At 34.4% G+C, this 16356-nt stretch overlaps 1 protein-coding gene across 2 annotated transcripts; it reads right to left on the bottom strand.

The window, feature by feature from the left end:
- Positions 1 to 1917: 1917 nt before the first annotated feature.
- Positions 1918 to 15750, bottom strand: LOC133878164 (villin-1). Of its 2 annotated transcripts, none has more exons than XM_062316673.1 (23): positions 15630 to 15750; positions 14521 to 14632; positions 13332 to 13431; positions 12831 to 12899; positions 12120 to 12356; positions 11234 to 11411; positions 10992 to 11121; positions 10469 to 10634; positions 9212 to 9362; positions 9010 to 9095; positions 8758 to 8913; positions 8330 to 8398; positions 7995 to 8063; positions 7756 to 7893; positions 7199 to 7327; positions 6827 to 6974; positions 6690 to 6700; positions 5705 to 5845; positions 5276 to 5401; positions 4583 to 4645; positions 3326 to 3542; positions 2683 to 2840; positions 1918 to 2235 (listed from the first exon to the last, which is right to left on the bottom strand). In XM_062316673.1, the coding sequence occupies exons 2-23, from the start codon at positions 14574 to 14576 to the stop codon at positions 2122 to 2124; spliced, it is 2712 nt and encodes a 903-aa protein (XP_062172657.1). In that variant the 5' UTR covers positions 14577 to 14632; positions 15630 to 15750; the 3' UTR covers positions 1918 to 2121. The 2 variants fall into 2 exon arrangements, with proteins under 2 accessions (XP_062172657.1, XP_062172655.1); XM_062316671.1 differs by lacking the exon at positions 15630 to 15750 and adding an exon at positions 15479 to 15583.
- Between the last annotated feature and the right edge of the window lie 606 nt (positions 15751 to 16356).

Genomic DNA, 16356 nt, shown 5'->3' with positions numbered 1-16356 from the left:
CGACACAAAGTTATAGGGTTTGGATTTAGGTTATGACCTGTTAACTCATTTATAACATGCTTATGACACGTTTATGACTCGTGTATGACCTATTAATCCGTTTATGATATGTTTATGATACGTTTATAACACGACAACCTATTTATGACACATTTATGACCAGATTAGCTAAACGAGTTGACTTGCCAACCCAATAAGTGGACTCGACCAACCCGAATTGCCAAGCCTAATTACAATGTCAAAAAAACTCTACCCACAACATAATTAAAATATTATTATTATTTTCATTTTTTCCATTATTTCTAATAATAAAACGCTTAAAGTTAGAAAATAAATTTTATTTAAGAATGTATTTAATATTATTTGATTCTCTTATTTAATATTATCAATTTTTTAAGATTTATTTCAAGAATGGAATGTTGGAGAATTAAATGATATTAATGCATTTTTAATTACTTATTACAATATTTAGGATTTTAATTAATAAAGAATATTAACTATAATTAGCCCTCAAATATTTTTTTTATATAAAAAAAATTCTTACTAATATTCATTAATTAGGGCCTTATTAAATTGAGGGTTTTAGACGACCACCTAATTCTTTTCTATATAAAGCTGGCCATGCGAGAGAGGGAGAGATGATTAGCGATTGAAGATCGGATTAGACTTAGGTGCTGTAAAAAAACTACAATATTGGAGTTGTAGTTTTTTCAATAGTCAAGATCTAAATTTATTTTATCTTTTTTATAAAACACTTAAAACTAAATCTTGACTATTGAAAAAACTATAACACCTATGCTGTAAGCAAGCAGTGTGTATTACGAGTAATTCTAGACGTTGTGTCTCTCTAATAATAATATGAATTTTAAAATTATTATTTTATTAAAATTTAATAATAATTAATTATAAGTCTAATAGTAATTTTAAAAGTCACATCATTAGTAAATGAACACAAAAAAAAATACGTATGACATTTACAATTACTCATGTATTACACATTGACCATGAACCATATCAATTGGTTCGGCAATAATGATTAATTGTGTGGCATCTGATTGTAGCCATTCGTGAAGTAACTTAAGTGAGTCGAGTGACCGCTGACCATGCTACAATTGCTTTCTTTTTTTCTCTTTATTTCTTTGGCCCTACCAACTGGCATCTCCTTCCAATAGAACACTAGCAGTAATTTCGTTTAAATTTTTTCTCAATTTAGAGAAGAATTAAATCACTTTTTACATCCCTACTTAAATGCACTTCACAATAGTTTCTCTTATCATTTTTTCATATTTTTTAAATATTTTTTAAATCAAATGTTAAGAGAAAGAAAAATGAAAGAAAAATTATTTAAATATTATTTCAAATAAATGTTAGAGGAATGAGAGAAAACAAGAAAAAGTTTTTTTATATTAAAATGATGTTAATGAAACCACTTTTGTTTCCCCATATATACGGTACAACTTTTGGTTCTACAGTATTTCCTTAGTTTTTAGGATAATAAGTAACCTTATTCATTGAGTTTTTTACAAGTTTTTTTTTTCCTACATTTAAGAAGAAGAATGAGATTTAACAAAACTGTTGATTGTGCTTTAAAGACCCTCAACGTTCATACCGAATTTATCTGTCAGAGTAGAGCTAAAAAATTATTTCAACAAGTGAGCCAGTGTCATGTGAATTATATTTGAGCACAATTCCACCAACACTCCTCCATCAAATGCCCATCTCCTATTTGATTTTTTTTTTTTTTTTTTAAATGAGGGTTGATGTGGCATGGTGGCGTGATGCCACATTAGCAGATGGACATTTGATGGAGTGGTGATGAACGAGTAGAATTACTCAGGATAATATTACTATTATTATGTCTAATTAATATGATTTGAGCGAGAGAGAGAGGGGAGTGATAAAGTCAGGTCAAACATCTTTGCCAAAACTTCAATCAAGGATTTCTTATTTCAAGCTTACAGTATTGGCTTAGATGTGGAGTAAGACATGCAATATAGGACCACATTTTGGTTGTAAAATGCCGGTGGTACTATCTTAGAAGAAATATCTGTTGATTTTCGACAACAGAAAAAGAGCATGAGTTGAGATCATCATCTAGCTTTAGTCTCAAGATAGCATGCCCTAAAACAGATCAAGAGACATCTTGAGCTTGTTCTGTCTCCATTTAGGAAGCTCGTAGAAAGCTCTTTTCGTCATTCCGAATTTGTCTTGAAACTCCTGGTCGGATAAATATGCCTACAGTCACCAGCAAGTTACAGATGGATCATAGAGAGTGGTAGTAGTAAAGAATGTACAAGTGAGCTGATCAAACAACACAATAACCATATGAAATTTCAGAAGGCTAACATTCCTAGCACCGGGGGAGCGAAAAGAGGGAAGTATTGGCAGTGATGAAGTTGATTATCATTGCAAAGAAACTAATTTATCCCATGGTTTTTGAGTTTTGGGTTTTACATAAATCCAGGTCCAATCATGCGAAACTTATGGAGAACTATTATTAATCTTGCAAAAAGTATGGACCTGGACATTCTGTAATGAGAAAAAAGGGGTGGGTGGGGGGGATGGTTAAAATGACAATATGTCTGAAAATTTAGACATAAGTTTGACATTCTCCCCCTTTTTGCCACAATGTTGCTATGGATTTATTGCTAGAAACAAAAAGAAGAAAAAGGGGGTATGTACCTCTCGTTTAGTTACATCTATTCCTGCCGCCGGGTCACTAGAAATCACTTTTAACCGTTCATATGGATATATTAACAAGTTTACGGAATCCCCACTTCCATCAGCCTGAATGAGACCCACACCCTGAGAAGGTGACCTTGGCTCTACTGCTGGAGAAGCTACAGACACCAAAGATTCATTTGCAGAGAGAGAGAGAGAGAGAGCTCAGGAAAGTTATAAAAAGAAGTCAAAAAACACAAGGTAATTGGTATAAAACGCAAAAAGGAAAGTCCCAGAAATTATTACTGTGAAAATACCCTATAATGAAGCCGTGCACCCCCACCTCCCATTCTAATGGCAGGCATGGACAAGATCTTACTCCAACTTGAGTGGTTTAACTTCTAACTCTTGACTAATAGACAAAACACACTTCAGGGAACTCATACACCGATCATCCTATCTGTGTGCGATTCAGTAGTTCGAATGGCTCTTATTAGTCACTTAAATCCTCCAATTGAATCGAATTTGGACTAGCCAATCCTCAACATCACATCCTTTAACCAAAGTTATGTCACCATATATTTAAAAAGTAAATTGAGTGTAGAAAACTGTATCCACTGGTTTTTGTATTACTCCATGAATAGGTTTAAGAATTCTCCATTACCAGCACCGCCGAGAGGAGAAGATCCTGAAAAGAGCTTTCTGACAATTGGAGTTGGTCCAGAGAACAGGTGATTGCTTGGAGACATCAAATTTGAACCTGAAACAGTTGATGCAGGAGATGCACTTCTTCCCTGTCCATTGGAACTGACAGACTTGCTTCTCAAACCATCTGGTGTAGTCTCCCTGGAGTATGCCTTCCATGAGCTTCTTATGGATACCTGAATACTCAAGTGAAGCAGTTAAAGAGGTGTGGAAATATCCAGAGTTGAACCAATCAAAAAGATCTAATATTTTTCAAAGTTATAAGCTAACTAAACTCCAAAATCTAGAAATTAAGTTCTAGAAAATTAATTTTCTAAATGAGATTGCTGTGCTTATTCTGTTACATATTCAAATAATTCCTGCAACTGTACCATCTGCTTGATGCAGAGGCAATCTTGACTGTTGTCTGTGACAGTATGACAGTATTAGGTACTACATCAGGAGCACTTCTGCCCCACCGTTGAAAGTGATCTTACCCTTCTTGATCACTCAAAGGTAAAAATTAATCCAATTGGTGAAATAGAGATCTTATGCTTTTGTCCCAGATAACACGAACAGTTATCAAGACTCTAGTTTTTATTGAGTGTAAATACGGGTTCCAGGCATATAATAGCTGAACGGACAGTTATGATACTCAAATATCGGCATTCAAAAGGATTAGAAATTTATCTCATGCCTAAGGTCATAAATGTATTATGTATACCAAGCGTTTCTAACAACATTCATAGGCTATAAAAAGATGGCCACTGCAAGTATTACATAGATGCTTACACATGTCACTCGACAATGTCATGCATAGACCATTCACTGAATCAGGCTATACGTTTCAATAACAGAAGTCGACTGTAATGCCCCATCGGTAACGCGAAGACTATATCACAGTGACCATTGACGTTGTCTCAGTTCAGTTATAATATAATGGGCTTGCAGGAAATAAACAAAAGAAATTCATCTTCCAACTGATAAAACTAGGCTAATTGAGCACGAGAAGCTAAAACATATCATATCAAAATAAGTTCTGCTATTTGGTAATTGTCATACGACTACCATATAATTTGGATGATGTAGCAATGAAAATTGGTATTTGAATCAGCAAAGGCTTAAAAAAAGAAAAATCAAATGTTGATTTTTACTGTCATATCATCCTAGTTGTATAGCAATTTACTAAATAGCATTTCTATACCAAAATATTGAAATCTTCAGCAGAATCACTCACTTCTAAATTTTGTGGTTTTCCCTTCAGAATAGCAAGCTTCCGCTCAAATGAGTTGCCATGCATCTACAAGGCAGAAATTCAATGCAATGGTTAACGAAACTTGACAGGACTACCAGACTGCTAACAGAATTCAAGCAAATAATCTTAGATATCTTCCTCTATGGTACATGGACCTGGCCCACCTGGGACTTGACAAGTCAATCTCAGTTGCCAGCATATGTAGTTTTAAAATCATTTTTTTTGATAAGTTTATGTAGTTTTAAAATCATTCTTACATTCAAATCTAAAAACATCCAGAAAGTCTGTCAGGTTTCAGTTTTCCTTCTTCAATTTCTAAGGTATAACAAAGTGTATGTAACACAGCATGCCTAAATTTGGTATTAAAAAAAAAAAAAAAGTCCTTTGAAATATGACTTTCTAGCAATTTAGCACTCATTTTCTCTTCTTTTGAAAACCATACTTGTTGTATACATCTCTAACAAGAGGCATGTTCAAAAATATTTGAAGGCATCTCATGCATTTAAAAGAACATGCATGTCCCAAACATCCGAAACTCATGCATATGCAATTCGAAGTCTGAATAGAGTACTCCGTGAAATCTTCCCACTGCTTCATAGAAGTAATTGCCAAGATATATCTATAAAATTCGATAGGAGATCGACATGTACCATTTTAAGAAGAGGGTGATCTTACATTTGCCTTAGAGGAATCCCATTCAAAGAAACGAGTGAAAAACAGTGGCTCATGTCCTTCTGTAACAATAAAGATAGGAGTCTCCAGAGATAGCCCTTCAACGAGAATGTCCATCTCAACAAATTTCTGCCAGATCCAAGTGAGATTATAGGAACAAATTAGAACCCAGATACAAGAGAAGGCGTCAATGCATCAATAGTTATGTCAACATATGGGCTATTTAATTTTCTAGCATACTAAATGCGTGGTATCCTTCAAGGAATACACTGTGAGACAATTTATATAATCTGGAATGATATATATGCAGTTATGGAGAAAAAATATTTAATTTGGCTTGCACCTTGGTGCTGGGCAATCATATATAGCCCTAAAATAATGACCTTTTACCACTTGGAAAATAATTTGTTAAGATGAAAGTGAAAGATTTACCCGACTGAGAATAAGAGCTTGTTGCTTTGATCTAATATTTGAGTGGCATCCAATCCAAACATATATCTCTCTGTGGCAGTCTAGAACTAACACGTCTTCTGTAGTTAAATCATCCTGCGTAAAATTGTATATCTCTTTCACCTGCAAAGAATTCAGGCCAAACTAAAAAAATCATTACATAGAAAGAACCAAGGAATATTTCAGACTTTGTAAACCTAAAAGAGAGTAATTTTACACGAGGACCATAATAGTTCCAATATGACATTAACTAACAAAAATATAGCCTTGATCCTGAACCGAGCAATTTGATTATTTAGTTTCAAATTTCTATGGGGTGAAGTGTATAAAATGATAGTTGAATTTCACAAAATAAGCAGTCAACAGAACTGTGCTTTCTTCCTTGATGTAGAGCATCTAGTTGGAGAGGAATGATAAGACACTAAGAGGCAAAAAGTCCACAGGAGAGATCAAAATCAGTTTCCTCAAGGCATTATTAATTGGGTTTGGTCCATCCTTCATAAGGATCTCTCAGGTTCACTCTTATAATTTATTGATTGTCTCTAATATGGAGCCTTTTTTTCATTTATCTTTGGTGTTTGTTAATAAATCTTTAACTTATCTATGAAAAAGAAAATTATGTGTTTATGCTTCACTTATTCTTTTTAATTCTTAAGGCTTTCTGAAAGACCTTTAGACTGAATTTCAGAGAAGAGATACTCCTAGTAACATTCCAAGGGATTTGATGCTAGGCACTTTCCCAAAAAAGTGCACTTGTCCTCAAGTTCCATGTAACTGCTTCTGAACTCCCAAAATTTGATAAATCATATAATTAGCTTTAAACTTTCACTCCCAAGGAGAAAGAAAAAAAAAAGTATCCCAGGAAATTTAACCAAAAACACTATCATATGCAAAGTGTATATCATGTACTGAAAATGTTCAGCAACTATTGGTGTATGGATGCTTACAGATTGTGTGTTAAGCGTACCTTGAAGTCTCCTGAAATGGGAAATTCCAACCAAGTGGCAAAGGAACCAGAACCCGCCATTAGACATGTTCTTATAGCTGAGATATTCTGAACTAAGGCAGAGCGACATTATCTCTTGACATGGGTATTTTTCCTACCTTCATTGGTGTTCAGTGCAAACAAATGTGGATCTTCTATGCATCCTTTCATCTCCTTTTCCCTTGGATACTCTGCTTTTCCACCAAGTGCATTCCAAAAAATGTCAGGTTCACTCCCTTCCCTCACTGATGTGGATTGCCAGGTTGGCTGCATGCAGGATCAAGGGGGATAAAAGTTTTCAAAAATCATAACTATGAGTAAAGTCCATAAAAAGGAAATCTATCATTCTTCTGTTTAATCATGTGACAACTTTTCTCTAAGGACAAGAGCCATATTACAAATAATTGCATTTCTTTCTTTATCCTAAGTCAAATTTTAATGTAGAAAGAGAGTGGAAATCATGTACAAGTTCAGAGGATGCTATTACATACATTTATCAATTCCAGCATTCTGTCAAGGAGATCATGGTCTCTGGTTGAAGAGAGATTCCCAATCCAAGTGAAGATAAATGTTTCAGTTTGCAGAATGTAACAATAGGATGAGTTCAGGGAGCTTGAAACCTGCAACAGTTTCACTCCATAGTCAATCAATAAACTATAGGGGCCTATACAGTCCTCATAAAGTGGTAATAAAGCAGCGAAAAAAAAGATACTAACTATACTGCAAATGCTATTTTGTAATTACAGAAAACAAAGATGTGCACACCATATAACATTCAATGTTTGTATTAAAAATATAAATCAAATAATATATGACTAGGACACTTTTGAGGGTGTCAGAAGTGGATATGGAGCTTTCAGAAACATAACCTCATAAAATAAAATATAGCAACAAGAGTGTCATCGCCCAAAAGGATGTTTCAGAAGGCATGCCACTAGCACAAGGGAGAGAAAGAGAGATTAAAGGGCCATTACTAAATAGATTGCACTTCTCAAATAAGAGAGATCGATGGCATCACTATTAGACAGATTAATTTGATCAAACTCACTGGATCAACTTGGATAGCTTGCATATTGTTTGGACTTGTCCCTTGAACTCGAAAAAGAGCTGTCTTGTTTTCCTCATAAGTTTCATCCGTGATACCTTTTTCTGCTATAAATTTCTTGTATCCTTTGCTCATACCTCCCTACAAGAAAAGGCAAGATGGAAAACCAGAAGAAATATCGTACTTAACACTAGATTATCTTGGAAAACAGAATATATTTAACCTAAAAAGTGCGAATGAACCTTGAAAATGGTTAATGCCTGGAAAATCAAGAAAAATTGAACTGGCTCCTTGTCCTCTACAACTTGAGCCTGAATTAAAACATTTTGAGGTAAATTAGACAAATATTTGTCCGATTAATGAGGAAAGTCGAGAAGTTAATAGTTACATTTGAAGGTCATGAAGAAATGTTAAAAACAAGCCACCATAGTCGAGAAGACATTAGTAATACTTGAAAATCTCTTATTTAACATGTAGCATCAGGTTAGCCTTTTGATAAGCAGATAAGCTAACTAACATCATAATTGCATAGGTGATTCAACAGATTATGCACATAAGAGCGCAAATTAGAACTAACCAAAACAGGATCCCCCTTCGATGAATCAACAATTGCATTCATATGGGAGATGGCGGCCTTTCTATCTTCCTGCAAGCATGAAAAGTAATATACAAAAGAAAGAAATAATATGATTCAAGTTTATTAAGAGTTATTGGAAGCTAAATAATTGATTTTCAGATACATTATAGAGAGATTTACCAAAAAAGTCAGGAAATAAATAGGAACTAAAATTTTAAAGTCAAGAGAGAAAGGCAACTTAAATAGAAAATTTTTGCAAGGCAAAACAGTGCTCTTCTCTTTATTTTGATTTCCAGAAAAATAAATAAATGAATGTAGAGTTATATCACTGGTTTTTTAAGTTACAACGACCGACTAACACCAGTTGTAAAAACCATAAGTTTCAAGTGAATAAAAACACCCGGGCTTAGATGATACACCATGCTTACCATTACACTCCTGCGACCAAGCCATGCATAAAACAAATTCTCCTCCCTATCATTTCCAGGATATGTAAACTGCACTATATAGCAATCCCCACTGAAAAGTTTTGTCTGCTCTAGAACTGGAAGAAGGAATAACTCATCACCATTAACCCGCCAAACCTGAAATATTACGATTGCATAAACACAAACTATAGGTTCACATGAGCTGACATTCATAACTGAAAAAGAGCACCACAATTTATTATGGAAAGATACTTTTAGTGAGCCTCTGCAATTTATAAAATGCTCAGAGTCTTCTTCAGGAATCTCTTTCACATCATAACCCTGTTGCTTGAATAGTGCTGGAAAAGATAAAGATTATAATTATTACAAGTACAGCAATGCTACAATTGTACTGATTTTTTTTTTCCCAAGAAAACTATATTGCATTATCGCAATTTGGCAGAAGGTACTAAACCTGCTACTTTCCCTCGACCTTCTTCATATAGCTTGGGCTCCACTTTTTGAGGCCAATTATCAAAGTATGACCTAAATATGGCACTCTCTAATCCTTCAGTTAAAAAAGTTAATTGGGTCCCAGTTGATCTGTCCAGATTTCTGAGGAAATCCTGTAAAAGAGTAAACCAGTAGCCACTAATCAGTTATGGAATAATGTCCTTAACCTGCGAGTAAGCTTGGTCAGTTACATTCATTGAGAAAGGCAGCCTTCCAAATGTATATGGCACATTTTGTATGTACACAATGCAATCGCTTATACATGCTACAGTTTCACATCTACAGTGCTTTTAATTATTTATAGTCTTATTATTTTATCTTTTGTGTCATTTTATTCTTTGCCCAGGAACAAAGTACACAAAGCCAACAAGAGTAACCATTGTCCATTTATTGGTAGAAACTTCTTATTTTGATCACATAGCCCCAAGTGGAACTTTATCGATATAAAGGATAAGTGTAAGCTGCCCTGTCTGGTTGCAAATAAGACTGTGATGTCATTTTTGTATTGGTGAAATGGCCTTCAAACTTTTAAATTGCTGTCTAGACCAATACACTATTATCTTAAGACATGCTTGAAATGTCTGAAAAGACTAAAGTAACCAATGACACAAATTAGAGAATAAAGTTGGTTTGACTTTGACATGATCCCACTGAGGGCCAAACAAGAGTCCTGTGTCTCTATTTAAATTTTATTTCTATGTAAAAAATTTCCCTCTTTCCCTTTCTGCCTTCATTTTTTTTTTTCTATTTGCAGTGGAGTTAAGGGATATTATATTATTTCCTCATTGTCATAACCGCTAACATGTAATCATCGGGTGACCACTTGAACATGTGTGTCAAATAATCTACCTGTGAAATAGTCTGGTTACAAGGATTTATTGTTAATATCAAAGAAAAGTTGCTATATCTTTTTTGCACATTAAATCACATGTAATGTCAAACTATTAGACATACTGATGGTAGTAACTCATAATCCAAAGTTAATATCAAAAGTATCAGGGATTGGCAACATCAATTTGTTTGGCCATGCTGTCCTATCAAAAGCTATGCAATGATTAAATCATGATCTTTGCATCAATTTTCCTAAATAATTGTACCATTGTCCTTTCTGATCAGCTTTCCCCTCTCACCATGCACTAACTCCTCAACAACTCAGTGATCTGTCTTTCATGTGTGAATTCTCAGAGGGGAGAAGGAGAGAAGGAGAACTAATTCTTACTTCTGATGCGGAGATTGATATCTTCCGTTCCGAAATTGAGCTTTGTCTTCCCATCCAAACAAAAACCTCACCGCCACAGTCCAACAAAAAGCACTTGTCTGTCTCGAGCATTTTCTTATCCAATGAGTCAGTTCCAGTTTGACATAGTTTGCCCTGAGTAGTTATCCTGTTGATAAGAATACATTCAGGTATTAGTCAGGGGCACACTGTTACATGTGAAAGAAATACAGTAGACAGACATGCACAAACACTTGCTAAGTTGGCTATCATCTAGAATCTGAAGAAAACACATTTGCTTCCTCAATGATAATATAGGCAAGTCAAGCAGTCAGAAAGAATGGCCGCTATAAATATCAGAAAGTAAGAGATATTTTATATTCCCTTTTTTTCATTACTAGGCATATATTGGCTCACTAATATGCATTGTTTTGCAAAACTAATCTCAGTCATAAGCAAATTTGCTGGGTTTCTGATTGCAGATCAGAAGAGATTGAATTGGCATAGATGAATCTTGAAAACTCACCAGAACAGTTTCACAGAGGGAGTGTCAGACTGTTTCTGAAAAGAAGGCGAGTCACGAGGAATGGGAGCAAAACCACCAAATAAACTCCAGAACTCACCCACATCAGAATCACCAACAAACTTTCCATCCTCTGCATCATTTCAAATTTTCAAGAATTAGCAGCTGGAATATCTTTTCCTTGGAAGAGCGAAAAAAAAAAAAAAAAGAAAAAAAAAAAAGAGAGAGATTAAAAAGATCCCAACCTATTGTAGCCACCTCACATTTTCCACCATGCTTATTCTCTTTGATATACTGAACAACCTCCAAAGCTTTAGCTCTTTCTTGTATGCTAGAGTTGCACCCACTGAAGAGGAAAATTTTTGATGCAGTGTCAAGAATGAATACATCATTGTGGTTCAACGACGACCGGGAAAAAGGCACCTGTGAACATACATGCATACCAATTGAGATTATATTCCATACAATTCTCAGCTAGGCTTACATAAAGAATAATAGTTGGTATTTGTTTAGAAAATAAAAGTGGAAAATAAAATTATTTCAACATCAAGAAGTCATTATTTGGATTTACCCTTATTAAAGCATTAGTTAGATGATTAAATTCACAATTTTCTATCAACTTAAGCTTTTAGAACAATTGGTGATTTAACATGGTATTAGAGCAGAGATATTAAGTTCAATCCTGACTCCATAATTTACCTCACATTTAAGTTAAATATTCCACATATTGGGTCTCACTTCTTGAAAGTGAATTTGAGCTCTCACATGAGGAAAGTGTTAAAGTGATAACTAAATGATTAATAAATTCACAATTTTCCATCAACTCGAGCTTTTGGGAATTGGTGATTTAACAATCCTATTTGAAGAAATTGATTCATGAAAATCAACTCAATTGCATGCATCATTAAAGTATGCAACACACAAACCAGCATTTAATTTATCCATACAATAATTATCACCAATCTATGCATTTATATAGAATAATTCAAATGCTGATATAGGAATCACAACTTAAGGATAAGGTTTTTAATGAATTGGCCATGAGAATGATTCGGCACCTTTAAGTAACGGCTGGCTATTTCAACAATAAAATTACAATCGGTCATTCATTAAGCTTCAAATGAGGCTTACTTCTTTAATGTGAACAACATGGTCTCCCTTGCATGTTAACAAGCTGACTTTGTATGTTTCACCATTTAAGTGGCCTTCTTGTGAAGAATATGCTCCTTCAATGGGTATAATACAAGGTTTGAAGTAAGACAAAAATCTTTCCGTTTCTAGGCCTTGAAGCTCCCTATATTGGACAGTGCAGGACCCTAGAGCAGCATCCAATTCGAGTGCCTTGTCTGATGCCAAGGCTGAGTCCACCTGCCAATAAAGTATGCAACCATAAAAGACTGCAAAATGATATGAGTTTACTATATCAAATATATTATCCAAGTTTTATGTACAGTTACTGCCGTTGAATATGTACATGAAGATAGCCAGTAAATTCTCACTAAACTCTTAGGTCATATTCTTATCAAAATGCAATAGCATTGAATTTGAAGCTGTGTTCTTGGCAGATATTTCTTGCCCGCACACTTGCTCTGCCCTTTATGTTTAAAATGGGGAACAAGACTGATGGATCATTAAATCCTGATCATCCACTGCCATCTTCTTAACCAAGTAAATTTCTTCAATGCTAATCTTGGATTCAATGGATTAGTATTCCTATCAATTCTCTAGCATGTAGATCAGTAGTCATAATATCTAAACTGGTTCTCTGCCTCAATAGCAACAAATTTTAAGAGCAATATTGAACTTTACCAAGTCCATGGATAGAGAACATGATGTGATTACCTTGTTTGTATCATTTCCGAGCCAATAATGTATGTCATGTTGAGGAGGGCCGCTTTTGGGCAAAACAGTCTGACTCAGACAACAAACAAGTGAAAAGGTTAAGTTCATTGCATGCTGAAGGAACAAAAGTAATATGCTCATACAGTTATTCCACCACTAAAATTGCAATATTCTCAAAAAGAATTCCATTTTAGTGGAATCATATGGTTCTTCCACCACTAAATTCTCAATATTCTGGAAGAGATTCCATATTTAAATGAATGAAAGTAATTTCTGGGAGAAAGACTTGAATTTCCAACTGTTAGGTAAAAGATCCAGTATTTGAAGTTATTTTAGTGCGTTTTGATTTAGGGATTCCACAGTTCAGGCAGAGACACTGTTAAGTATGTAGCTAGACTTACTCCAAGGTCAGTCAAGTCGGGAATGAGCAGGCATTTTTCATATGATGGCTTCAAAAATAGCAACAGGGAAATGAAATGGACAAAACCTGCTCCAACTTACATTCAAAATTATGTATGCATTTCCAGTGTAAAATTTTCCATGCGAAGACTTTGGGACACGAACCAGCCGAAGGTTCTCAATACACCATATTTCTAAACCACTAGCACAAGAAAGTTAAGGGGATACATAAATAAACTTGAATGGAGAAACATGATGTAAAACCAGTTGATTAAACACATTTCCAGCCCAAGACAATATGTAACACCCCAGTCTCACATCCCACAATGGAAAGATAAATAGCCCACATAAAGTGGATGAATTATAAAAGGCATTCATAGTTGATAAGTCCCACATTGATTCCTTACTAGATAAGACTAAGCTTTATAAGTGATTCTAGAGAGCTCCAATTGCAATTTGACTAATACTTTTTAAGTAATAGTGTAGATGTGACTAGCATATTTCCGGATTGTTACAAATAGTATCATAACAACCTCGTAACAACATGTGGTACTAAAGCATTGCATAACGTGGCCCTAACGAGGACACCATGAATTTAAGGGAGAGAAATTGTAACACCCCAGTCCCACATTGTGAAGATGAATAGTTCACATAGAGTGGATGAATTATAAAAGGCACTCATCGGTGCTAAGTCCCACATTGGTTCTGGCTTTATAAATGATTCTATGGAGCTCCAATTGCAACTTGACTAGTCATTTTTTAGTAATAGCATAGATATAGCTAGTTCTTTCCCTAGGTCGTTACACAATATACGTCTAATTGTCTATTCCACAATTTTACAAGTTGAACCTTGTCCACGAAAGCTTAATATGTTGCTTGTTTGTTAGCATAACGGCTTAGAATGCATAACAATAATAATTGTGTCCAAGCTTTAATTCAGCAACGATTTTTAGTTTCTTAGATACTGGCAACAACCCACTTTGCTATATTTATATCTTATTTCAATATAAACTGTGTTGTGAACACCTTTACTATTGCATTGCCCAATTTTCTTGTTCAGGTGCTCAATTAAATTTTGGTTAACTGAATTTGTATCTGCATTGATTAGGAATTACAAACTTGCCCAAGGTAAAACAGAATTTGAATAGTAGTTGGCATCTTTTATAAGAGAATAATAGATATGTTGCTATGTTGCACAATGCAAAAACTTGGATATAAAGAAGTGTTATCAAAGTCAAGTCATGAGTTGCACTACAAACAAATGTCGAAATAAAATTGTTTATAAGGATACGCCTTTGATCCTGCACCCTCAAATGCTGAATCTGTGTCTTTACTAAGAAGAGACATCGTCTCTCATGGCCTTGTTACTCCACAAAACAACCCGTGGAAACTTGCAATTATTTCTGCAGTCCAGGCATTAAGTTTCATTAGTGCAAATGCATATATGAGGTTCATCTTTTTACAATAATAATATTTAATAATGAGTGAAATATCGATCTTTTCCCATTTATAATCAATCATAATAGGAGTTAAGACATTCTAGTGAAATGAAATTAACTAATGTGTTTCATATGGCAATTAAATTAAGTATATCAACATGTTCAGTATAATACAAGAGATGCTGATCTTTTGCCCACAGATAACACAATCATGTTACTGTATTATCATAGTAAGAAAACTTAAGGCATCCTAGGAAAATGAATTTTATCTATTGCATATGGCACAATGTTTGGAATCTTCATATCAGTTGACATAAGTCTCCATGTTGATATAAATATAAGGTTAAGAAATTGCGGTAAGACATCTCTTATGATCAATTCGGCAATGGAAACCGATTCTCTGAGATGGATCTAGTTCTATTTCGTAACGTCATTCTTGCTAGTGTTGGTATGTGCTCGATACACATTATTGGCTCACTTCCTACACCTAAGTTTTTTGGTTTTCAATAACAAAGCTAAGCTGTAAATGACAAGATTGGAAATGGAGAAATGCAGATAAATGCATTGATAATACTTTGAAATTTGCATAGTAATCCCGTCTAAGACTTGGAATCTACTCAATACTTTTTGGGTTGTCATCATTTATATCTTCTCTTAGCATCTAAACTCAGATGGTTACAGATGTTTGAAAACAAATCTAAGCACCCACTGAGGGTGGACAGAAACAACTCATTCCTACAAAGGCCAACCAGCAAAACAAACACAAATTTGAAAGACAATATAGAGAACCCTCAGTTCAGCTTTGCTCACCCAAAAATTTCCAACCATCTGTTGAATCATTGTGGGTGTGAAAATAAATAGTAACAGTTTTCGAGTAAATGAAAAGCAAGACACTGCACGCCCGAACAAGCTCAAGATAAACTGAAAAATAAATTAGCATAATTTAGTTGGTAAATCTTACCAATATCTCTGCATAAGATAAGATTTCGGAGGATTAAGCAGTTAGATCCAAATTGTGTTATTTGTCAAATAGACAAAGAAGGATAACAAACAAAAAAAAAACTGGGATATTCCCATTTCTCTTGGCCCTTTGAAAGATAAAGTTGAAGAAAGAAACAAAAAAATAAAGGGTAATTTGTACAGTACTAAAGATAGTGGAGAAGTGAAAACCGAAATGAACGGAGAGAAAAAGAATCAAAGACATGCTTGGCTTTGTCGTCTAGCTAAGAAGGGGCCCACGAAAGACAACTTTTTGCTGTTCTTTTTGTGCGCTTTGTGCCCAGATGTTGCTATGTGGTAGATGTTTTCCCGCCCTTCCATGGATCAGTACTTGGACGGCATGTTTTGACTCTTGGAAGCTGAGTTTCTTTATTAGGATGAAGATATTTTAACTAACGGTATAATATTTCAAATTATAATCATTTAATTAAATAATTCAACATTTATAAAACTCATGACCTTCTTAGAACATTTGCATTTGACAAGAAAGTTTAGTCAAATTTTAGTTAAAAAAAATTCAGGATGAATTTGGTAAAGTTTTTCAAAGTTTTTTGAGTTTTGGGTTTTAAAAAGAGTTTTGAAAAATGTAAAAAATTAAGAATTTATCATATATGTATATTGGAACAAGTAGCTCATATTTTTTTTGGCATAAAGAGTAATACGAGAGTACCAGTAAAGTGGCCAGTTGG

Source organism: Alnus glutinosa, chromosome 9 (genome assembly GCF_958979055.1).
Source record: "Alnus glutinosa chromosome 9, dhAlnGlut1.1, whole genome shotgun sequence".
NCBI lineage: Eukaryota > Viridiplantae > Streptophyta > Magnoliopsida > Fagales > Betulaceae > Alnus > Alnus glutinosa.
Note: the sequence above shows the minus strand (reverse complement) of the source record. Positions and strands in the feature narration are given on the sequence as shown.

Coding starts and splice junctions, on each gene's coding strand:
- LOC133878164 (XM_062316673.1), bottom strand. CDS start 14,576: ATGTCTCTTCTTAGTAAAGACACAGATTCAGCATTTGAGGGTGCAGGA. Junction 8,064..8,329: donor CGAAGGGGGATCCTGTTTTG/GTTAGTTCTAAT, acceptor GTTTTAATTCAG/GCTCAAGTTGTAGAGGACAA. Junction 7,894..7,994: donor AGGCATTAACCATTTTCAAG/GTTCATTCGCAC, acceptor CTTTTCTTGTAG/GGAGGTATGAGCAAAGGATA.